Here is a 23461-nt window from a genome sequence, read left to right on the forward strand (position 1 = left end):
AAATAAAACACCAAAAGCGTTTATTTTACTGTGTTGAAAAACACTTTGGAAATGTTTCCTATGTTTTAAAAATAAATGTGGATTCCAAGGTTGGTCATAAAAATACCTGCAGGAAGACGAGCAGCTTTCAGTTCTCTTTTCCTTTTTGACCTTTGATGGCATTTACTTATTTTAGAGTGTGTTTTCTTTTTGCAAGTGACTAAGCAACATTTTTAATTTAGTTTTGTGCATTTAAAAAAACAAATTTTTACCGTTTTATCCTGTGAGTCTGGGATCATAAGCACATTTTATTCAACAGAAAACCTTTTTGTGTCAATTGGCGCAACGTTTACTTTTGCCCAGTAGATGGCAGTATTGTGGGTTTTATGGTTTGACAATAAATGAAGTGTTTTGGCAAATTTACATTTTAATAAGAGTTAAAAACTCTTTTAATAAGAGTTTCAAAAAAACACAAACAACAAAACACACATACATTTAATGTGTTTTATGTATTTTTTATTATTATGCCACATTATTTAGTCCATTTAAAAAATTTAAAGCAGAGGTTTATGCATTAAAACATTTCATTCATTCCATTGCCTTTTTATTGCAGCCACAAGCAGCTTATAAAATGTTATATTACTAACCGAATTTAACTTAAGTTAAGCAGTTCGCTGCTTAAAAAATCAACAACATTTTCTGCTTTAAAAAAAATTGCTTTTGTGCAACATTGCAAGTGTCTCCCTATTGTACTGTCGGTCACGTGCACGTTGGGTCTGCTGGCAGCAGGGGATTGTGGGATGTGGTCCCCTGGTCAAAATGGGGCTGAGCGTGGGTGTTTCTTTTTGCCCACGTTTCTTTTCACATGGCTGTCTTGTTGTTCCACCTTCAGTTAATTCTTCCTGTTATGTTTGTTTCTTTTTGCTGTGTGTGTGGGAAGGTGATGACGCACGTGCGATGTTCAATGTTGTGTGTGTTCAAAATGAACGGTTGATGCCGGTGAGGAGGTTTCTCATTCAGCTTCTCTCTCAGCCTCCTCCTCTCTGAGACCGATCGCAGTCGTGTCGCTGATGGTACACGGTCTTCAGTGCAGACAACTGATTGACAGCTCGGCTCTCGTGCCAGCTGGGTCGTTACACTACATTCAGATGAAGCTTAATAACTGAAATAACTTGTAGAAAAGTTTACATGAGTGGGTAAAAGAAAGATTAGAAAATGCATTTCATTCCTCTTACCAGGAAACACAAATCTAATCTTTTAATTCTAAACGATTTCATTGCTTATTTAACTTTTCTTTGACTTTATTTTGAAAAACGGAAGTACAGAACAAAACACAATTTTACAAAATAAACTTCAAAAATGCCAGGTGAGCACATATTATATGCATTTTACATAAAAACAATCAAGTTTTTACAAGTTTCATATAAACATACATCTTTCTGGTTAAGGCTGTTAGAGATGTACTGAGATACATTTAAATTTGTTTGATTAATACGGAGGAAAATAGAAGTTAACGAAAATTTGCATTTATGAATATAAAATTTGCTAAATGTAATAATAAGGTTAATCATGATTTTTTTAACTTGAAGTTTTTATTATAAAAAGCCAAAAATTATATATTCAAATTTCAGAGTGAAGTTGGGGTGAATATGTTTTTTGATAAATTGTAAACACTTTTTCCAAAGAATTCTAATTGCATTACAGTTCCAAAAAAGATTGTTCATTGTTTCTGGATGTTCGTTAAAAAAAAGTACAATTAGGGTCAATTGTTTTAACATTTCTTAGCATGAATTGATTGATAAATTTTGTGAATTATTCTAAACCTCTGCGAAAAAGATGATAAACCAAATGACGTCATTGCACAGAACGTAGACCGCAAGGGCTTCTGGGAAAAGACTGCTGCGTTGGAGACATTTTGGCTTTAAAGGGACTGAGCTAACCCGCATCTCGGTAAGTGAAGTGCGAGTTGACGCGTTCACAGTTGTTATAAATGTGTTTTGTGAGTCAGTGTCGCGTTGGTTTTTCATTCGAGTCGTACAGAACCGGGAGTTGGAAGCCGCCGGAACCAGCCGCAGGTTGGGATTTCAGGGAGTGGTGATGCTAACGGCTAGCTAGCTGAAGCTAGCGGAGCTGTAAACAAATCGGAGCGATTCTGAAAAGTTCCGTTGGTCAAAAAACGAGATTAGGAAACGGAAAACAGGGTTTTAAAAAACTAAACCCCTGTTTAAAATGTTTGATAAGGGAATGAGGTTTATAAATGGGAGGCTGATGTCAAACATCATGCGGCTGCAGTGAGTGACGAGCTGCGTTCATGATCACGTCAGACTGTTCACTGCAGAATTCAGCATCAAAGATGATGATGATGATGATGATGAAGAAGAAGAAGACGCTTGTTTTTGTACACGTCTCCGTCCTCCAGACCGCGTCAGGTGCGTCGTTTCCTTTCCTGCCCGGGTGGCAGTGTTTTTGTGTGGGGAGCGCGTCACACCCTGACGCTGCGGGAGTGATGGATGACTGTGCAGCAGCTCTTCCTCTCAGCGCCTGGCGCACCCTCCTCCTCCTCCTTCATGCTGCTCTCCTTTTGTGTCTGCCAGTCACCCCGTCTGCAGTGAGGCGCTGTTTGAAATGCATCAGGATTTCAGTCAAAACAAACTTCAATAATAAAATAAAAAAAAGGAATCCACACCAACCTGTTCTCTTTAAAGTCTCGCTTTGATCACCTTTTTATCTATTCTCAAAGTCTTCCTGCTCTGCTCCATTCTGATCATCCATCTGCTGCAGACAAATAGATCTCCTGGAATCTGGATCTAAACTTTACGGCTGGATAACTGATGTTGCTCGCCGTTTTTGTGGCACCGCTTGTGTTAGCTTGGTGGATGTGAGGGGCTGTAAGCTAGCGGAAGAGACTGTAAACAAAGAGATAATGGGAAGTGGGGGTAGGCTTGCTCTGGACCAACAGTCCCGCCCACGACTCGGAGGTGAATTTCTGATGAACTCCTGCCGCTCTGCAGAAACTATGTCGTTGCTGGAGCCCATCCTACCTAGTATTGGGGCAGGGGGGGGGGCACTTGTTAAATAAAATCCCATTTTTCATTCATGCTGCTGCTTGTGGAAATGCCTCCATGTGTGATGATGGCGTTTTATTCTTAGATCATTTGACATCAAACGTTCTATTTAGAGAATTACCTGCTCACTGAAGGAGAGCGTCCTCCCAAAGCCCACGTGATGTTTGTCTGGGGAAGACGAATAAAGACTTGTTCCCTCCCCCACCCGACCTGCTCCTCCGCCCCGCCCCCTCTTTCCTGGCGTTGTGGGCGTGGCTTTCTCTTAATGTGCCCCTGGAGATGATGCTGGGTATTCTGACGAAGCAGCGGGAAGGTCACAGTCATCCTGCAGCCAGCGCTCTTCATCCTCTGCGGCTTTGGCGTGCACGCCATCTGCCTCGGTTCTTTTAGCCTTTGTTCCCGCCGAATAGCGTGGGGATCCGGTCAGCAGCGTCATTAATGCTCACGCTGGGCTTTCCTGGTGAAGGTGGAGTCTTCATCAGTTCCTTTCTGGGACAAACTATGAGCTCCTGACTCTGGATCCGAGGTTTGTTCTCTGGTTCCTCTGAGTTCATCGCTGTCATAAATGAGGACTGAGCTGCTTTTCTGCTTTTAAATACTAAAGTAGTTTTTTACAGGATGTAAGAAGATGTGTTAAACTTTCATATATTAACCGTTTTAAGGATTTTTATCATCATGTTTTGCTGAAATGTCCCCTAAAGACTCAGATTCCAGGTTTTTTTGTGTGTGAACCATGCAGAATGACCAGTTTCAGGCTTTGTAAAAATCCTCATGTGTGCTTCGTGAATCAACCAACCACGTGATTGAAACTGCCTCAATCCTCCGGTTAAGTGTTGATCATGTGAATTTCTGTAATCTATGGTTTAGCAAACGCGCTGGCCATGTCTTTATTAGATGTAATATTTGTGATCATCTGTTTTTCTCTTTTTCCGTTTGCTGAACTGTGTTCTGTCCATTTTCAATGAAACAAAGGTTTATAGAAAGGCGTGTTGTTAGAGGTTAGCCTCGTCAGTCATCAGATGTGTTGGACTTTATCTTTCTTTTTAACACATATTAACTAACTCCATCTTGAGAAAAGGACTCCTTGAGGATTTCTGAAAATTGCTGATGTGAAAGAATTTTTTTTTGTGCATCTTCAGCTTCTCGGCCTTTTCATCCTGGCGGGTGTTTGACAGCCTGAACCAGAAAGCGTCTTATCCGGGTAATGAGCTGTCTGATCCGTGAACAGTCGTCGTCTTTTAAGGAAAACATTTGATTGGACGTTGATGAAGCTAAAAGCTCGGTCTGGAGCTCGTAGACGTGTGGCTCATGCAGTTTTTATCTGTTTTTCTGTCGTTTTCTTTGACATTTCAGCCGTTTTTTCACTGTGGATGCAGAACTCTGTTGGTCTCCTATTTCAGGTGAATTTGTTTACATCTGAACAGAGTGTAGAGATAAAATGGTGACGCAGACACATTCTATGTACCGTGACAATTCAAAGTGCTTCACACTAAACATCCAAAGCTCTGACACTGGGTAAAGACTAATGAAAGCAGCTCATATAAAATGAATAGAGTGCAGATCTAAACGTTTGACAATGAAACAAACAGGATTTAAATAAACGGAGCGGATCTAAGGCTTTCTGGAAGTCTGTTCCAGATCTGCGGAGCATAGAAGCTGACTGCAGCTTCTCCATATTTGGTCTGGACTCCAGGAACAGATCTAGGTGACCCGGGAGGTCTGACCGGTGTCTCCTGGGCCAGACGTGGGTCGCTTTGGTTTTTCCATGAATGTGTTTCCAGTTGCTGATGTGGCTGTTTTGTATTCTGCTCATGTTGTGTTGTTGGCTCAGACTTTGTGTGCATTTCAAACAGAAGTCATTTAGCCGTACAATGAGGGCTTCTATTCTAGCCTGACTCGATGCTGTTCAGTTGGATTTTCCTGTTTGGGATTTTGGAAAAACAAAAACAGTGAATCTGTTTTTATATTTATTATTTTATATTTATTTCATACATTTTTCACTTTTTATTTTGACCTCGTCTTTGCTGGGTCTGTATACTTTGCTTTTATTCTAGACACATTTGACGTGAAAACAGTTTCATCTCAATATTTATTATTTTTGCTGAAAAAATGCACGACTCAGACGTGAGCTTCTTTTGTCATGTGATGAAACAGATCTGTGGGGAAAATAAAGCTGGGGTTGAACTTAAAAGATGGAAATCTAGCGTCGTTTCATGGGTAAATGATTAGAGAGAAATGTTAAGTACGGCAGTAAGAAAAAAGCTGCAGAGTACTAAGGATGAAGTCATGATGATTCTGGCACCTCTTAGCTGGAGTTTGACCTCCGTTAAAGTTCAACTGAGTCAAACTTGTTGTAAACACGGTCCGGTGCCGACCCATAATAAAACCCTCACTGCCTTCCCGCCTGACATCCAGCTGACCACAGTCAGAGCTGCAGTGCCTTGCTAAAGTATTCGGCCCCTTAAACTTTTCAACCTTTTGCAACATTTTAGGCTGCAAACATGAAGATGGAAAACTGTCATTTTTGGTGAACAACAGCGTCCGTTCAGAGGGTCCGATAAAGACGTCATAAATTCATTCAGGGGTGTCGATGTTCATTTAAAATGTCTATAACGCCCCCTTCCCCATTGATTATCTATTCTCACGTCTTCCTGAGGAACCGGTTGCTGGGTCATTAGCAGATGGGTCACTTTCAGAGGCAGTAAAGCACAGGCTGACTTCCAAAGGGGCAATTAAGTCACTCAACAAGCTTTAAATACTGTGGAAGGAACACAATAAAGAACAAACTCCACACATGAAGGCGGGATTTGAACCACGAACCCCTCCTGCTGTGTAGAGACTGAATGATGCTTCTTTTCTCATTGGAAGTTTATTTAAATTATATTAAACTACTGTTATGATAAATAGTTTTGTTGGAAATACTTTTTTAAATCTTTTTTTTTTTTGTGATTCACAGCTTTCAGAAGATTTGAATGCATCCAGGTTAAACACCAAGTTTGTCGTTCATACTCTTAAAAAAACATTTTTTTCATTTGTTTTGCTCTTTTTCTGCTCTGTTAGGAGTCACTGTTATTTTTTAGGTCCTGAGAAAATATAAAATCTTTTTGAAGATTCTTTGCATTAAATCTTTTTTAGTTTCATAAAAAAATGACTAGATAATCTTCCAAGATGGATGATTGAACATAGAATTTAAACCTTTTTGCAAACATTTTTATTGAGAATTTTGTCTAACCCTTGAGTTTAATGGTGTTAACCTGGGCGGGTGTCGCTGCCAAAATCCTGAATTCATTCAGGTTTGATGAACTATTTTTGTCTTTTAGTAAGAATGTTTGCATTAAAAGCTAACAGGAAAACATTTTTTGCCCTAAAAATGATAAAAGGAATTACTGTAAGAGACGATAAATACCTTAGGGCTGTCTATTTTGTATTTTCTGACTTGACTAAATGTTAATCAAGTCTTAAAGAAGTGGGTTTAAGCTGAAAATACTGTTTTATGATGGACCCTGTTTGCATTGTTACAGCCTTTTTAAAACTGTTTTTTCCAGGTTTCCTTGAGCCGAAGGGAAGATGTCCACCATGGTGTACCCACAGGAAGAAAAGCTGGAGAAGCTCTCCCAGGAGGAGATCATCTCCAACACAAAGCTGGTCATCCAGGGGCTGGAGGCCCTGAAAAATGAGCACAACTCCATCCTTCACAGCCTGCTGGAAACCATCAAGTGCCTAAAGAAGGACGAAGAGGCCAACCTGGTCCACGAGAAGGCCAACCTGCTCCGCAAGTCTGTGGAGATGATCGAGCTGGGCCTGGGAGAAGCGCAGGTAAAAGACAAAGACATGTCTGTTTACTGCAGACGTCCTCATGGCTTCCTGGTTCTAAACATGGAGCGGTCTGTGATGGTGATTCACCCTGAATCCGGCCCTGAGTGGCCCCCGCAGCCTGCCGGCCCTGCTTCTAATGGCTGTTGTCTGTCGCAGGTGATGATGGCGCTGTCCAATCACCTGAACGCGGTGGAGTCTGAGAAGCAGAAGCTTCGCGCTCAGGTGAGACGGCTGTGCCAGGAAAACCAGTGGCTGCGCGACGAGCTGGCCAACACCCAGCAGAAGCTGCAGAAGAGCGAGCAGAACGTGGCCCAGCTGGAGGAGGAGAAGAAGCATCTGGAGTTCATGAATCAGCTGAAGAAGTACGACGAGGACGTCTCCCCCACTGTGAGTACCGCCCATGCCGTTTCAGACGTTTATTCCCTTCCATGCAGACATAAACCCTCCCTGTTGCTCATTCAGAGTCTGATTTGTTTGTTTGTTTGCTGCCTCAGCAGGAAGAGAAGGACAGAGAAACACCAAAGGACTCACTGGACGACCTTTTCCCCAACGAGGATGAGGAGAACAATCAAGGAAGTAAGTACAGCGGCCCGCTGACGACGCTAACGCCACGCTGCCTTTCCGTCCACTATGAAGTTACCCACATTATCGTATTTATCGCCGCTCCATAAGACGCAGACGTCAGTTCTAGTGTTTAATATCTTCATTATTATTGTACAGTTTTATTGCACAAACAAGAATAACAGGAACAAAAAACACACCCAATGTCATGAAAAAAGAACACACTTCGTCGTACTTTAACTTACATATTCAAGACCACAACCTGACCCTGACGGTCTGGCTGTGGTCTCATGGTGGTCTGCTGGGACTAACAGGCCGACTCTGGTCCTCCACAGTGCAGCACCAGCACAACAGTGCGGCCGTGGCTGCAGCCCAGCAGGGCGGCTATGAGATCCCCGCTCGTCTGAGGACCCTGCATAACCTGGTCATCCAGTACGCCTCTCAGGGCCGCTACGAAGTGGCCGTTCCCCTCTGCAAGCAAGCTCTGGAGGACCTGGAGAAGACCTCCGGCCATGACCACCCTGACGTGGCCACCATGCTCAACATCCTGGCCTTGGTTTACAGGTCAGAGGAGAAAACGGTTACAAGCATCTTCATTCATGGAGATGCTCTTGTCTTGGTTTGATGTATTTGCACATAAAAATGAACTTTTTTAAGGTTGTTTTTTTTTTGACATTCCCTTAATAAAACAGAAGAGCTAAAACACACAAATCAACAATTTAATCGTGAAGATCACATAATATTCATGAAGATCAGCCTCATAAACAATTATGTTCTGATTATATTTAAAGATACAAATATATACGAAACTGCACACATCAACAATCCTGACGGATACATTATGACCAAATCTGTCTCTCAGACCTGGAAATCAACAGTCAAATAATCACATTTATGTACTTATACCATAAACTATCATACCTTTCTTTGTGAAATGGGAGAGCATTTAGAAAAACTGAATAAATATCAAAGGATGTTCAGGGCTCCAGACTGCGACCATTTGGTCGCATTTTGCGACCAAAATTTGAGAGTGTGCGACTGAATTTTACATCCAGTCGCACATGTGCTACCAGTAAATTTGCCTCCCCCACCCTCCGTATTTTTTATACATCAAACGTGGAAGGGGCACGTCAATGATCAATGAAATAATCAATGTGACGCGAGCGCACACGCACGCAAACACAGGCACAAACCCGCACACATACTCATGAGACGAGAGCACACACTCGCGTAAGTGAGACAATAATTTTTGCTCCTGATGACAAAATTCCCTCCATCAAAAGACACCTTGGTTCACTGAGCTCTTCTGTCCAGCCCAGTCTCAGGAATCTTGGTGTCTGGTTTGACAAAGCTGCGTCTCTAGACTCTCACTCAAAGCTCTTGGTCAAAAACTGTTTTTACCACCTGGCTAAACTGAAGCCAATGTTGACTAGATCTGACCTTGAGCTGATCATCCGGGCTTTTATTTCCTCTCGTTTAGACTATTGTAATTCTCTTTTTACTTGTTTTAACAAAAAGTCTCTTAAACGTCTCCAACTGGTCCAGAACTCTGCTGCAAGGCTTTTAACTGGAATCATTAAGCGCACTCATACCCCCCCTCTGCTTTTATCTCTACATTGGCTTCCTGTTAAATTTAGAATAGATTTTAAGATTCTGATTTTAGTTTTTAGAGCCCTGCACGGACAAACCCCGATCTATATTTCTGACCTTTTAACTCCCTACACTCCTGCACGTTCTTTGAGGTCCACTGAAAAAAATCTTTTATGTGTTCCAAAAACTCATTTTAAAACAAGAGGAGACCTCGCCTTTCAGGCAGTTGCTCCCCGACTTTGGAACGACCTCCCCCCGTCTCTGCGCCAGATTGACTCAGTCGAGTGTTTTAAAGCTCAAGTTAAGACCTTTTTATTTAGGAAAGCTTTTAGTTGACTTTTACTTGTGTTCACTTTTGCCTGTTTGTTTATTTCTATGCCTGATTCATTCTTCCGACCTGCGGCTGGTGTACCAGTGCCAGAGTGTACAGCAGGGGTCTCAAACTCGCGGCCCGCGGGCTATTTGTGGCCCCCACCTTGAAATGAAAGTTTAATTTTAATGCGTCCTGCCAGTTTGTGAATGACATCTTTCCATTGTCGTGTGTGGAGCTGACAAACCAACCAATCACAGTGGAGTAAATGACTATTGGGGGCGTGACAATGACAGGGCTTGAAAGCAGGAAACCTGACAGCCCCCTCCCTCCCCGGACCACATGAAGGAGTTCCTTACTTTCCTTTAGAACGTATCTATTCGCTCGTAATTTTCTAAATGCATGCAGTCCGTGCTGAACTTTTCTCTGGGTCACACAGACCCGGAGGTTACGGGGGTTACGGTTAAGCGCGCGGCGTCGCATCCCCCCAACCAAACTGTTCATGCACGGCTGTTACGGCAGCACACCGCTCCCGCAGGAGTCGGGTCAGCTGAGGAGAATAAATGTCCCACACCTACATGCGTGACAGCTAACGGGGCTTGAACTTTAAACACGTGTGAGCAACAACACGGTTTAGTCCGAGACGCACTTAAAACACGTGGTGAAAATGCAAGGAAAGAAGTGTTTGAGATGAACCAGCGGCTCGCCTGGATCACTGGGGAGACCAGGCCGGGGGGGAGGGGGTGATGGCGAATCTGCAGCGAGACTGAAGGAGAACAGGAAGTTGAAGTTCAACTCAGTTCAATTTAGTTTTAATATTCCTCTCCCCCTTAGTATGATCTGTGTTATTATATATTTTATATTTATTTGAATGTTTTGTAATGGATGTAGCCTATTTTTAATCAATTGGTATTTTAAATTATTTCAATTTCTCACTTAACTACAAAAACCATCAGGACACATGTCCCATAATGCATTGTTTTGTAGTCATATGGCAGCTTTCAATCAGTTCAGTACTAAATTTCCAGCTGCGTTCGGTAGGTTGGGGCCTTGCTGCTCCCGCCCCTTTCTCCTGATATTTTTGTGATGATTGACAGGTGATGTTGGAGCAAAAACAAAAATATATGTCACACACCAGGTGATCTGAACAGCGTTGCGTCCACCTGGGTGATCTCAAACACGCTTATTGTGCTTCTTGGCTGCACTTATTTGGTGTCACCAACATAAATTTCCATCAGTTTTTGAGCCTCTCTCTGATCTCAGGTATCTGTATCGATTGTTCTGATATCCAGTGAACATCGCCCGTTCTTTTACAGTTTACCTTCTTCTGTCAGTTTACCTTCTTGTTGCATCTTCAAAAGTGCAGAATAAAATGTGACACTGCATTTGAAACAGCACATTGTAATTTCTGCATCTATTAGTAAAGTATTTATTCATAATACAGTGGAAATTAGTAGATTTGGTTAGCATGTTGATTTACGGTATGCACCCCTAAATTTTCTGGTTGTGCCCCTAAAATTTTCAGTTGGGGGGCCACTGTGCTCCTAGTGAAAAAAGTTAGTCTGGAGCCCTGCAAAGGATGTTTGTTCACTTTTTAAAATTTAATTATATTGTGTTTGTGGTAAATCCTGAACATTTTTGGATCTTCATTCTTTTTGACGCTCCCATAAAGTCTGTCTGCTCTTCTTCACGCAGGGATCAGAACAAATACAAGGAGGCAGCTCACCTGCTGAACGACGCTCTGTCCATCCGTGAGAAAACCCTGGGCAAAGACCATCCCGCTGTAAGACTCCCCTGCTGCCATGGCAACAGCCACATCCACTCAGCTCTTTGTTCTCTACATTTGACTACATCACAGTCATAAACGAAAGATTCATAACCCTTTTTTTGTTTGTACAGAACACAAACAGACCACTAATCATCAGAGGAAAATCTCTAGCAAATGGTCAAATGATTCTCCACACAGGGAGTCGGTTTCGTTTAGCGAGAACGATTTTATAGAAAATATCCAAATTTAGAAACAAGCAGCTCCACCCAAGCATTCAAAATGGGAAAATAAGTTTTAAAAAAAGCTGTTAGATTCTAATTGAATGTTATGCAGCTGAATTTTTTAGTTTGAAGCAAATTATTGTTTTTTTTCCCGTTTTTATTCCCCGTTTTGTAGTTTAATCAGTAGTAAAAATCTGAGCTAAATGATAAACTTAATAAATCCCGATTAAAATCTAAGTTTTAATAACATTTTTCTTTCTAAAAGATTTCTAAAAGATTCAATGTCCAACTTGTCAACATTCATTGAATTTATAATGTTAATAAAATCCTTAAAAATGAACCAATTTTTTAATCAACTTTTCTGTTAAGAGTTTGAGGCAGAAGGATTTGGACTTATTTAAATAATACTTTCCTTATTTTTAGGTCCTAGCTCTAAATGAGACAAAAAAGTCTCCTCTGTGTTGATTCTGACATCAGCAAAGAGAAGTCACAACAATTTGAAACCTGCTGAAATATATGGAATGTCTAAACAGGGCTGCCCGTGACGTCGATCGCGATGGACATGAGGGCAGATCGCAGGCCAGCAAAGAGAAATATACAAAAAAATATATTTCTAAAAAATCCGTCAGCAAATCGAAATCCTCACCGAGAAGTACGGGACTTGATTGACATGCAGAGCGGCCAATCAAACATCCTCTGATACAGACGTCACCGCACACGCGTGTTTAAACACACTGAGCGTACATTCTGTCTGTCATCAGAAAGTCGCTACTCGCCCCGCGGCACGCCGAAGACCACTCCGGCCCACTGGAGGGTTTGAGGCTCGCGTCGCCCCGCAGTGTTTTCCTGTTTTCCACGGGCTGCAGCACCAGAACATGAAATGCGATAGTCGCTGCTTTTGTAATAAAACGCCTCATCTGTTAATACTGAAGTATCTCCTCACAGAGTTTTGTACTCCTACCGTGTAGTTTTTGAATTATCAAAACATAAACAATGTTATGTACTAATAGTTCAGAATACTATCTTTATTAAACAGTATTTTACTCTCAAAATATTATAGATAGAGGTAGATCTTTACGACATTGTCGTCTCAAAAGTAGCTCACATGTTTTAGACTAGGGCCCCCCTGGTCTAAAACAATTCAATAGTGTTGATTTTTTTCTCTGGACTGACTTTTGCTTCCATCAGGAACACAGACTCAGAATAAAGTTCATTCACTCTTCCCTAGAAGAGTTGTAAAGGTGCTTTTTCTCTCCGAGCTCCTCCCTGTTCCTCGTAGTTTTCATGAAATCCCGACATGTTTCCGTCACTGACGGCGTCTGATTCCTTCACAAGCTTGACTGAAAAAAGCAGAAGAGGGTTTGTTTTTTTAAAACAACACCTAATAAAGGCGTGATTTTAATTCCCCGCTGGTTCTTTCTGCCTTTTCCCAGGTTGCTGCGACTCTGAACAACTTGGCCGTGTTGTACGGAAAGAGAGGGAAGTACAAGGAGGCGGAGCCTCTGTGCAAGAGGGCTCTGGAGATCAGGGAGAAGGTAGGCCACGTCCCTGGACGGCACCCACTGCTATTAAGGCCTCGTCTCCCGGCTGAAGCGGCCAACGTTCGGCTCTTTGTGCGACAGTAACGATGTTTCAGAACAGCCGGTTCACGCTGCGGTAACACGGCCGGCTATAAATAGAGGGGCGAGTAAATGGTCTTCTTAAAGTGTGGGTGAATTTTGCGCTGGAGGCTGCTCCCGTGTTGGAGGAGAATCAGAAGCTTTAATGAGATCACAGCTGAAAATGAACCGTATGCAGAGCAAAGAAGACTGAGTCCCCGTCACCCTGAAAGGTTGCTCTGTGTCACAGATATTGATCAGCTTATTGGATTAGCCTGTGCCTGCAGCAGGAAGAAGCTCTGTTCTATGTAGGATGGAGATATGGGAGCAGGCCGCTGCAGGGGGCCGGGACACGATGCCAACATTTGTTCCTGCATCTCCACCAGGTCCTCGGAAAGGAGCACCCAGACGTGGCCAAACAGCTGAACAATCTGGCCCTGCTGTGCCAGAACCAGGGCAAATACGAGGAGGTGGAGTATTACTACTGCCGCGCTCTGGAGATCTACGAGTGCAGACTGGGCCCCGACGACCCCAACGTGGCCAAAACCAAGAACAACCTGGTGAGATCCGGTCCCAGTTAAACCCAACATTTGCACTTTTTCACCAAAGTCCACCAGGAGAACAAAGTCTTCAACTTTCTGTCTGTTTTTATTGAACTTGAAGGTTTTGAAGATGCACCTCAAATATTCAGTTTGAAGATTAGTAACATCCGTGACTTGAAATGTTTTCCAGATAAAAAGCAGCTTCTTCAAACATTTTCACTCTTTCTTCATCAGAGTTCTGATCTTCTGTCTTTAGGCTTTTTGTTTTATCGCTGCTCGTCAAGGTTTCAGCCGTTAGGTCTGTGTAACCATGGAGACGACGATGCGGTGCAGCCTCAGTCTCCGTGATCTTGACGTTGACGTCCTCCTGTGTTTGTCCTGCAGGCGTCCTGCTTCCTCAAACAGGGGAAATACAAAGAGGCTGAGATTTTATACAAAGAGATTCTCACTCGGGCTCACGAGAAGGAGTTTGGATCCGTTGATGGTAAGAGCTCCCTGCTGATGCTCCCAGAGGACTAAAAGCCGCTTTAACCCAGTAAATGCTTATCGCAGTCACCGTTGGGCTGACAGATGTCAGAACCGCTCTGTGAAGAAGATTCTTCTGTTCTAAAAGTGAAGTCTTTTGTTGACTTTCCCTTCAAGGACAACAGAAAACACTTTGAAAGAGGAATGAAAGCGACAGCGAGCGCTTTTCAGCTGTCAGAGGAAGAGCTCCTCGTCTTCCTCTGAGTGTCGTTCAAACAGACTCTCCTCTGAACTGAGCAACAGGTTTCACTCCATCGTTGTGACTTTTTTCCTGCAACGTCAGACCAACTGTTCTGCTCCTGTGACAAAAAACACATCTTGACCGTTTTCCTGACCAGCAGGATTTATGATTTGTGTCAAAACTGTTTATGTCCTTTTTGGGTTTTGTCTTTCATTGAAAAACAATAAATTTCAGAAATATTTGATCCAAAAATGTCAGAAATGCTTTACCAAGCTTCTCCAAACAGGCCGCCATATTTAGTGGTTGATTCCAGGTTTTCCATCTGTCTGCAGCTGAGAACAAGCCCATCTGGATGCATGCAGAGGAGAGGGAGGAGATGAGTAAGGTGAGGAGCAAACCGCACCAAAACAAAGCTAAAACGCTGCCGGCCGACGTGCCTGTCTTCCTAAACGCTCGAGATGTTAGGAGAGGAAAACTTATCTTCTTCCTCGTCTTCTTCCAGGGAAAACACAGAGACAACACTCCATACGGAGAGTACGGCGGCTGGTACAAAGCCTGCAAAGTCAACAGGTGAGGCATCTACACACGACTTGCTGTTTGGTGCTTTTTGTTTTATTTCTGCTGATGCCCTCTGTTTCTTTCCAGCCCGACAGTGAACACCACCCTGAGGAACCTGGGCGCTCTGTACCGCCGACAGGGCAAGCTGGAGGCTGCAGAGACCCTGGAGGAGTGTGCCGTGAGGTCTCGCAAGCAGGTCAGTACTTCCAGGTCTACCAAGGTCCCTTTACATGAAAAAAAAAAACCCACAGTTCCTAAGAAATGCCCCCCACCCCCGTGGTGGGCCGGCTGATCTGACCGTGTTTCTTTCCCTCTCCCTGCATTGCTATGGATCCAGAGCAACACAGTAAGTGATTTGTCTGTTGGCTCCCCTAGAGCGTCTCCTCTAACATCACCCCCACCTCACCGTCATTAAAAATGTTCATTAACGTCCCACTCCGGTCGTCTTCTCATCTGGTTTCAAAGCAGTGCTCTTTTCATTAGAATGATGCCGTCGTTTTCTAGGACGCAGTTTCTGCAGAGCGGCAGGAGATCATCAGAAATTCTCCTCTCATTGTGGGCGGGACTTCCTCTCGTGGTTACTGTTTACGCTCTCTACCGCCCCCCCAAGCTGACATTGGCGTTGCATCAAAAACAGCAGCAACATCAGATCCGTGTATCCGTTCAGTTCTGATCCAGATTCCAGCTCAGACCAGGAAAACAAAGACGTTCATAGATCTGTTGGTCTGCAGGTGGATGATCAGAAAGGGGCGGAGCAAGGAGACTGTGGCCCCGCCCACCATATTTACTACGTCCCTAATACGATCTTTTTCTAACGGCATTTATTCGTCTGCTTCTGATTCACAACGAAAGACACTTTTTAAGTTTTAAGCTTAATTTTCTTAATTTATGTCCTCCATCGTGAGAAAAATACCACAAGAACATCATTAAAGCACAATTTTCATCGTAGTGGGTCTTTGAGAACCTTTAAAGGAACCCAAAACACCAAGCCGCTGTTGTTCCTCCATGCCACGCCCGCCTATAACTGTCTGTGTGACCGTGGGCTCAGCCTGTTGGTGTGGCGTTCCTCAGGGCATCGACCCCATCCACCAAAGTCGTGTTGTGGAGATCCTGAAAGACACAGACGGCGACCGGCGGAGGAGCAGGGACAGCCTGGCCAGCGTAAAGTATGAGAGCGGCTCGGAGACCGGCGAGGAAGTGAGTATGGGCGTGGAGTGGAACGGGGTGAGTACAAATCCACTGAATCCCAACCCAAACCAGCACATGTCTCAGAGAGTTTTGGGCTGGTACCGAACCTCCTCCAAATGAACACAGTGTGGTGAGTGACCTCACTGATGATGTCAGAGCCTCAGAGGCAGCAGGACCCAACGGATCGGTACCAGCCCATCACTCCTCTGCATAAGAACCAGGACCTTTTGATCCCTGAAGCTGATTGACTGTCGTGGCATGCTGACCCCCTGACAGCGTAGCCGTTTGTGTTGTTGTTGTGTTTTGCTTGCTTCTGCTGTAAACAATAACAAAAAGGCCCAAACTCAGCCTGACGCTCTGGCAACACACGGAATACGAGCGCGGCGCTCTGCCCATCAGCGTGTGGCGTGCTGCGGCAAACTCCTGAAACATCCTTGATGCTGGTTTCCGTGCAGATTAAACTGAGCTCTGCTTTAGTAAATCTACCCAGATGTCTGTAGAAACCAGGATGCACACTTTGGAGTTTGGGATGCTGATGTCAGAGCTCTGAAAGCTCCGCCTCCTCCTCCTGTGTTGCCAGGGAGGCCTCCTCTGAGTCTGCGCCTCCCCCTCACATGTTTGCTGCAGCCTCTGCATGCATGCACGCACGCATGCGCCAGCCCTAACGCGCACTAACTCAGCGCGTGTTTTCACTCAGCAGAGGGCTTCCTCTGCCCGCCGTGGGGGGCAGAGGAAGCCCTCTGCCCCCCACGGCGGGCTAGCGCTTCTGTTTTTGCCCCCGTGGGTAACGCAGCTCCGCGTTACGCCGTTGACTGCAGCCGTCTGCATGTTGTCCTTCCACATGTCACGCTTGAAGAGAGGAATTCCACACTGCTGTTTGTGAAGGGCAGTTTCTGTGTCCATCCGTCCGTCCGTCCGTCCGTCCAGAGACAGTCGCAGCTCGGACGCTTCAGCCGCCCGGCTCCGTGGAGAAATCGCTGCAGGCCGGTCAGCTGTGGCCTCACCGACGCCGTCTGTTCCCCGAAGCAAACATCTGCTGTCTTCTCTGCAGGAGCCGCTGAGGCGGAGCGGTGTCCACATTTGACCCTGACCTGGCAGCGGCTGGTCAACCTCTTTGTGGCTGTTTTTTGTTCTTGATGGTCGTGCGTTTATGAGAAGCCCGCATGCTCGCCTGCAGCTGCTTTGTGTCCCGAGACACGGCGTGTCGGACGTCAGTTCGCCTCTTTTCCACCCTTCCTCTTTTCTTTTTTTTTTTCCTCCTGTGTTCACCACTAACCTTTCCCTCCATCCATTTGTCTCGCCATGACAACCAATCAGCCTGTCAATCAGATTCCCTCTTCTCATTTAGTGGATTGTTCTCTCCCTCTCACGATAATCCTGGGTGGGTTGATGTACAGCGTAGTTAAATCATTATTACAGACTAGTTTTGGTTTGCTAAGATAACGGAGCGCTAACTAGTGTCTGGAAAACCTGGATACCAGTTAATGACTGCCGTTAAGGACCCACTCTGATCCTTTACTGATCTGTTATCAAAGTTTCCCCTTTAGTTACCATGATGTCGTTTTTAGCTAAAATCAAAAAATCCTGCGTGTCTTCCTAGGACATAGTTTCTGCAGGGCGGCAGGGGTTTATTAGTTGTGGGCAGGACTGTTGGCGTGGAGCAATCCCGTCCCCTTTCCCATCAACCATCTGTTTACACTCTCTCCTGCTAGCTTACAGCCCCAACCCAACAGTAGGTGAAGGGATTCTTCTCGTTCATAGTCCGGGACTTTATCTGACCGCTGGTTCAAGACGCCGCCTCGGTAACGCCCGAGGGCGGGGCTGCCGGCCCGGCTGAGGGTTACCCGTACAAAGATGGGCGAGGCTTTTATACTGGAGCTGCATAGCATGGCGTGAAACTTTTGAAACGACGTAAATCGGTTGAGATTGAGATACATCGGGGTTCAGACAGGAATGAAGACGTTTGTCAAGAACCAAAAGAAGCAGATTTACTGTTTAGTGACCCTCATATAAGTCATCAGTAAAATGCCATAAGAAGGCGTCAGAACAGGAGTTTGACCGGAGTGGGTCTTTAATGGAGCCGGCGCTGCTTGACGCCACGTGTCTGCAGTGGTTGGCGGGGGGGGCCTGAGCCAGAGGCAGGTTTTCTGCCGCTCCAGTAGAAACAGAAAAGAGCCGAGTCACTGCGACTGCAGCCGGCGAGCAGCGAGACCAACCTGCAGCGCATGGAAAGCAGCAGGTCGGCTGAGTTTATGGAGCAGGAAACCCCACCCAGACTCTAAACCTGTGTGTCCTTTTGTCTCCTTTTCTCTCTTTTCTCTCTTCTCAGGCCTAAAGCCATCGAGATTATTCCTTCATCCTTCTCTCCTTCCCCAAACACAAACATAAAGGCTGGTGTGCTATCGTCCCCTCTGGCATCCTTTGTCCCAGCAGCTCCTCTTCCATTCCTGGTGCCCCCCTCCCTCGGTGCGACAGAGGCTCAAAACACCCCACCCCCCTCTGTCTGGGACGTTTGGGCTCCTCCTCTCTTTCGCTCTGTCCTCTGCTGTCGCTAACCGATGTCACATCACGTCGCTTCAGACTCGTTTCCCGCCGTAACTAAAGAGACGTCGTGGCGCGTGTCGTGTTTTTGTCACCCGCACAACCCCCCTCCCCCCATGAATGCACACTGAGTAGTTATTTCTGGATGACCGTGCTGCCTTCAGGGGCAGTCTCACCCCCCCATCATGGCTCCAGTTAGTCGTTTCTAAGCAGTCGTGGAGAAGTGGACCTCAGCCATAAGAGTATATTTTCATTTATTTAACTCTTTTTTTTTTTTTTTTTTTTATGTATAATTTGCCAACGGTGATATGAAAGGGTTTGAGTTTGAAAAGCGTGAGAACAGATGGAGATGAGCGGTACTGTACGGTAACACGTGTTGTTGTCGTCTGAAAGTGGAGGGAAGAAAAAGGGAACGTTGCCTTTTTTCCTCTCATTCTCTCTTTTTTATGATTATTGTTTACATTTTTTATGGATCCGTGTTGCTTCGTGGCTGAACATAGAACGGCTTTTATCGCCTGCTGTCAAAGAGCAGAAGTGCCGACGACAGACCTCTCGGATCGCGGCGGGATGCGGTTGCCGTGGCGACTTGTTCTCTCTCTCCGCTCACTCTGGTGCGATGGCATTTCTGAAGGTAGCCCCTCCAACCGGAATGAGAAGAAACACCTGAGATGTCTGAGGATGCACCCGTTTGGAGCCAGCATGGCCTCCGTCTGCTCCTCCGCGTGTTCGATGGCGGTCAGACGTGTGTCGGCTCGTGCTGGGGCGTGGCTGTGGCGTCGGTGTGTGTGCTTGCGGTGCTTAGAAGAGTCACTTTTCAGCCTGGATGCTTTAGCACAGAGTTCAGTGGAGGTCCTCACCTGTTCTGTCACACACCTGTCTGACGGTTGTCACTTGTGGTGGACCTTTGGTTATTTTGGCGCCACGGTCCCGGAGTGAGCGCTCCTCACAGTCACATGTTAAACTAACTGAATGTAAATCACTTTGGTGGAGAATTTCTTTTCGTCTTCCGTGTTCATGCGCAGCTCTCTCTGTCAGACCAACCAGGGGTGAAGGTGACCTTTACCTGACAGGTTTCAGCTCTACGGTCTGCCACCATCAGCTGTTGTGGTGGGCGTGGCCTTCCGCACAAACTGGTCAGGTGGCCGATGGCTATCCTTACCCGAAATGCAATGGCGACGTGTACGCCTCTTCTTCCAGACTTTCTCTTGTTCCGACGCTTGAACCTGTTTAGGTCTGTTGGAGCTCAAAAATAAAAGAAGCAGAGCAACAAAAGGTCCCATCATGCTTTGGGGCAACACAACAGGAACCAAAACCAGTTCAAAGACGATGGAAAACAAAAACCGTTCACTGGGTTGATGAGGAGGCGAACACAGACAGAAGGGGGCGTCGTCAGCCACGCCCGCCACAAACAGCTGATAGTGACGCTTCATCTGAACAGGAAACGGGGAATAAATCTGCATCCTTTAGTTGTCAGACAGACAGAAAAGGCGTAAAAGACTTCTAGATTCTTCTGTGTGAGCCCCTCGCCTTCATTCCTCCCTCTGAGCACTCCTCTGCTTCTACAACCACAAAACCGTCGCTCCTCACATATTTATGACTATATTGTTGTGTTAGTGGAATGCTTATTTATTGACCTGTATATTCTCAGACTATATAGTGTGATCCATACGTGGAAAAGCATAAATGCTAAAGCCTGTAGGCAGCATCTTAGTGAGTAGGACTGCATTATATTCTCCATTATGCATTGTGAAGTTTATGGCATCAACACCTGTTCAAATAAAGTTTTTCATTTGTGAAGTTTGTGGGTTCTTTTGTCCCCTGCTGGCCGTCAGCGTGTACTGCATGTAGAAGAAAAGCAAACGTGGATTTATACATGAGGACGGACGGACGGACGGATGGATGAGCTTTAATTCTCTCTTTCCTTTAGTTGGATGAATTTTTTTTACTCAGTAATGGAGTCATTCCGTTTTGTAAAACTTCAGTTTGTGGTATTTATTTTTCAAAATAAGAATTGGCATAAAAACAGAAAACTGGATCAACATTTATCTGTCTTTAACTTTAAATTAGTTTAATACATGTATTTTTATCTATAAATTCAACATAAAAACGTGATGTTTTTGCTGGTTTCAGAGGTTAATGCCAGCAACCACGTCAAACAGGTCACCAGGCCCCATGGGCGCCACCTCCTGCTGATCACCTGGAGCAGGTGTGCTCCTCTAATGAGGAGCAGCGGGGGCGGGCGGGTGGAGGAGCAGCAGCTCTCCATGGTTGTCAGAATTTCCTCCTTACTCGTTTGCCATTTTCTTTTGTCTGTCTGAATCTACAATCCCCAAACCCAGTGCCCTGGAAATTTCCCAGAAGTCTTTGCAATAAACCAGCGTTCATCTACGCTCGCTAGATTGGCAAACATATAGACCACAATGCATTGCGTTTGAAACCATCCAAGTTATCGTCATCCGAACACAGAGGATTCATCAAAAAAATTCCTCTTTACTGGTTTTTTTACCTCGCCAAATGGATGGCGTCATAAAAAACCGTGATGTGTCGGAATAATGTTCAAATCCTGAATAATCCCAGACTATTTAAACTGTGTCCGGATTCCCGCCATAACCCCTAACTACTAAAAAGCGATATAGTGCGGGTCTACGTAGTTCCCTGGATTTGAAAAGTATTTTGTACACCAAGCACACTACTTTTTTTAAACTACAGATATGACGTCATCGAGTTAAAATGTAATTGAAATGAGCGTTTTACGATTTTACGATTATGAGTCCACTGTCTTCTGAAGATGATTGAGGGTTGATGGTTTATTAAAAAAATACATTTATAAATGTTTTTGGCAAAAATTGTTCAGACGCAATGCATTGTGGTCTATATTCGCCGCTCTAGTGAGCATCAATGCACTGGTTTTTTGCAAAGACTTCTGGGAAATTTCTAGGGCTCTGGATTTTGGAATTTGTCCGAATTCCTTCCCTACTCACTCTATAGTGCGCTCTCCATGTTCTAGTTTGTCTGATTCTACAATTCCAAAATCCTGAGCCCTAGAAATTTCCCAGAAGTCTCTGCAAAAAACCAGTGTGCATCGATGCTCACTAGATCGGCGAATATAGACCACAATGCATTGCGTCTAAACAATTTTTACCCAAAAAAATTTATAAAATGTATTTTTTCTAGAACCATCAACATTTTTGTCCTTAGAAGACAGTGGACTCCTAAGTAATCTGCTCAAAACGCTCATTAATTACATTTAACTTTGTGAAATCAATGACGTCACATAAAAAATAACGTAGTGAGTCGTGTCTGAATTTCTTTTCATATCCAGGGCACTGCATGGAGCTTAGCAGTTAGGGGTTAGAGCGGGGATTCAGACACAGCGGCGAACGCACCACAGAGTGCACTACGCAGAGAGTAGTGAGGGGATTCAGACACACCCATAGTCTTTTGGGGTTGGAGAGAAGTGAGGGAATCTGGACTGATGATAACAACACAAACACTGTGAAGCAAATTCAATTCACTGATTTAAGCTGCTTTTAAGTCTCTAATCTGAGATGTCGGCGTCCCTAAAGTTTGAGGTGGTTGCAGCATGAAGGTCAAACCGCCACGAGCATGAATTCACGTAGAAGCAGAGCAAGCAGACGCTCCTGCGGGCCGTGGGAGATCTTGAGGGGTTTGTGTGTCTGCAGGACGGCAGCGGGGCGCTCCAGCGCAGCGGCTCTCTGGGGAAGCTCAGAGACGTCTTACGGCGCAGCAGCGAGCTGCTGGTGAAGAAACTGCAGGGCAACGTTCCTCCGGAACCGCGAAACTCCAAGTAAGAGGCTGAACGCCACGTGTGAATGATGGCTCATTGTGACGAAGCAGCTCTCTGCTAAACACGCTGATGATTCCCCCACCAGCATGAAGAGAGCCGCCTCCTTGAATTACCTGAACAAAAGCAGCGATGACTCCTTCCAGGTGAGCGCCCATCGCATTTTTCCCGCCCTATCCCAGAGCTTTGCTCTCTTCCCACCTCCGTGTCTTCCACCAGCAGAGCCGAGGCGGCCACAGCTTCAGCGGCAGCCGGGGCCTGAGCTCCAGCACCGTGGACCTCTACACCGGGAACTGAGGCGGGTGCAGGGGGGGCTCAGACCACCACCGCCACCCAAAGATCCACACCAGCCACACTGTAATTAGTGTCCTCTAGTAAATCCACGTCTCCCTGATTCCCGCGTTGCCTTGGAGACGCTGAAGCGTCTGGGGACCCCGTCCCCGCCGTTCACCGCACTTTCCGCTCGTCTTTTGCCATAAAGTGTGGAGCTGCTCTGACTCGGCAGTGACTCTGTTGGAATGAGCTCCCGTCTGCACACAAATCCCCTTTTCCCTCTCTGACTGTCGCTTTAGGAAACCAAACGTAAAAGCTTCTGTTTTTCTGCGCCTGTTGAGATTTCCCTGCAGATCGTCGGGTAAAGTTTAGGGGGTCAAACGTTTATCCTAATTTTAGGGGCACGTGGACGTCCACGGACCTTAAAGTGCATCTTTAATCTGCAGCTTTCGTCTGCGTTGGCTGTGCGTCCTGCTGCTCCGGCTCACTCTTTTCCAGCGAGGAGAAACGTACAGTGAACACGAGTTTGGCCTTCAAAGGCTGGAAAAATCTACTTTCTAGGGGTCTGGATTAACAGCTGCTCTGTCCTGATAATCCAGGATAATCTGGTGCCATAAAGACTTTTCACTCATCTGTGTAAATGTACAAGAATGTTTTCCACCCGTAAACAGAAACCAGGAGTAGATCTTCAGCCAATCTCTTCCTGTCTCTGTTGTCCTCTTAAAGTCTCTAAAAGATCTGGTGCCTTTTTTTTTTTTTTTTTTTTTTTTTTTTAAGATTTTCTCTTGTTTTCTGTGTTTGTTCAACGTGTTCAGTAATCTGATGGATTGACTTTTTTAATCTGTCTGGAGGTTGGTGGGAGTAGAGCTTTGTGAGCATCGACCGTGTGTACGATGACCGTTTGAGGATCAGGGTTCATGAATAAAAGATTCCCGTTCAC

The 23461-nt window shown here is 45.1% G+C and overlaps 1 protein-coding gene across 9 annotated transcripts; it reads left to right on the plus strand.

Annotated features, from left to right (window-relative positions):
- Nucleotides 1-1829: 1829 nt before the first annotated feature.
- LOC101171520 (kinesin light chain 1) lies at nt 1830-23461 on the plus strand. 9 transcript variants are annotated; one of them, XM_011484729.3, is made up of 17 exons: nt 1830-1929; nt 6590-6860; nt 7017-7247; nt 7355-7436; nt 7757-7985; nt 11017-11104; nt 12744-12845; nt 13295-13468; nt 13835-13934; nt 14489-14541; nt 14659-14726; nt 14802-14910; nt 15052-15060; nt 15786-15938; nt 22127-22251; nt 22337-22394; nt 22468-23461. In XM_011484729.3, the coding sequence occupies exons 2-17, from the start codon at nt 6612-6614 to the stop codon at nt 22543-22545; spliced, it is 1908 nt and encodes a 635-aa protein (XP_011483031.1). In that variant the 5' UTR covers nt 1830-1929; nt 6590-6611; the 3' UTR covers nt 22546-23461. The 9 variants fall into 9 exon arrangements, with proteins under 9 accessions (XP_011483031.1, XP_020565440.1, XP_011483033.1 ...); XM_020709781.2 differs by having other exon boundaries at nt 22471-23461; XM_011484731.3 differs by having other exon boundaries at nt 7358-7436.

The sequence above is a fragment of the Oryzias latipes genome, chromosome 15 (genome assembly GCF_002234675.1).
Source record: "Oryzias latipes chromosome 15, ASM223467v1".
Classification (NCBI taxonomy): domain Eukaryota; kingdom Metazoa; phylum Chordata; class Actinopteri; order Beloniformes; family Adrianichthyidae; genus Oryzias; species Oryzias latipes.

Excerpts from the sequence above, each read along its gene's own strand:
- LOC101171520 (XM_011484729.3), top strand. The coding sequence starts at position 6,612 with ATGTCCACCATGGTGTACCCACAGGAAGAAAAGCTGGAGAAGCTCTCC. Across the intron at positions 11,105-12,743 it reads TGGGCAAAGACCATCCCGCT|GTTGCTGCGACTCTGAACAA; the intron begins GTAAGACTCCCC and ends GCCTTTTCCCAG. Across the intron at positions 22,395-22,467 it reads GCAGCGATGACTCCTTCCAG|CAGAGCCGAGGCGGCCACAG; the intron begins GTGAGCGCCCAT and ends GTCTTCCACCAG.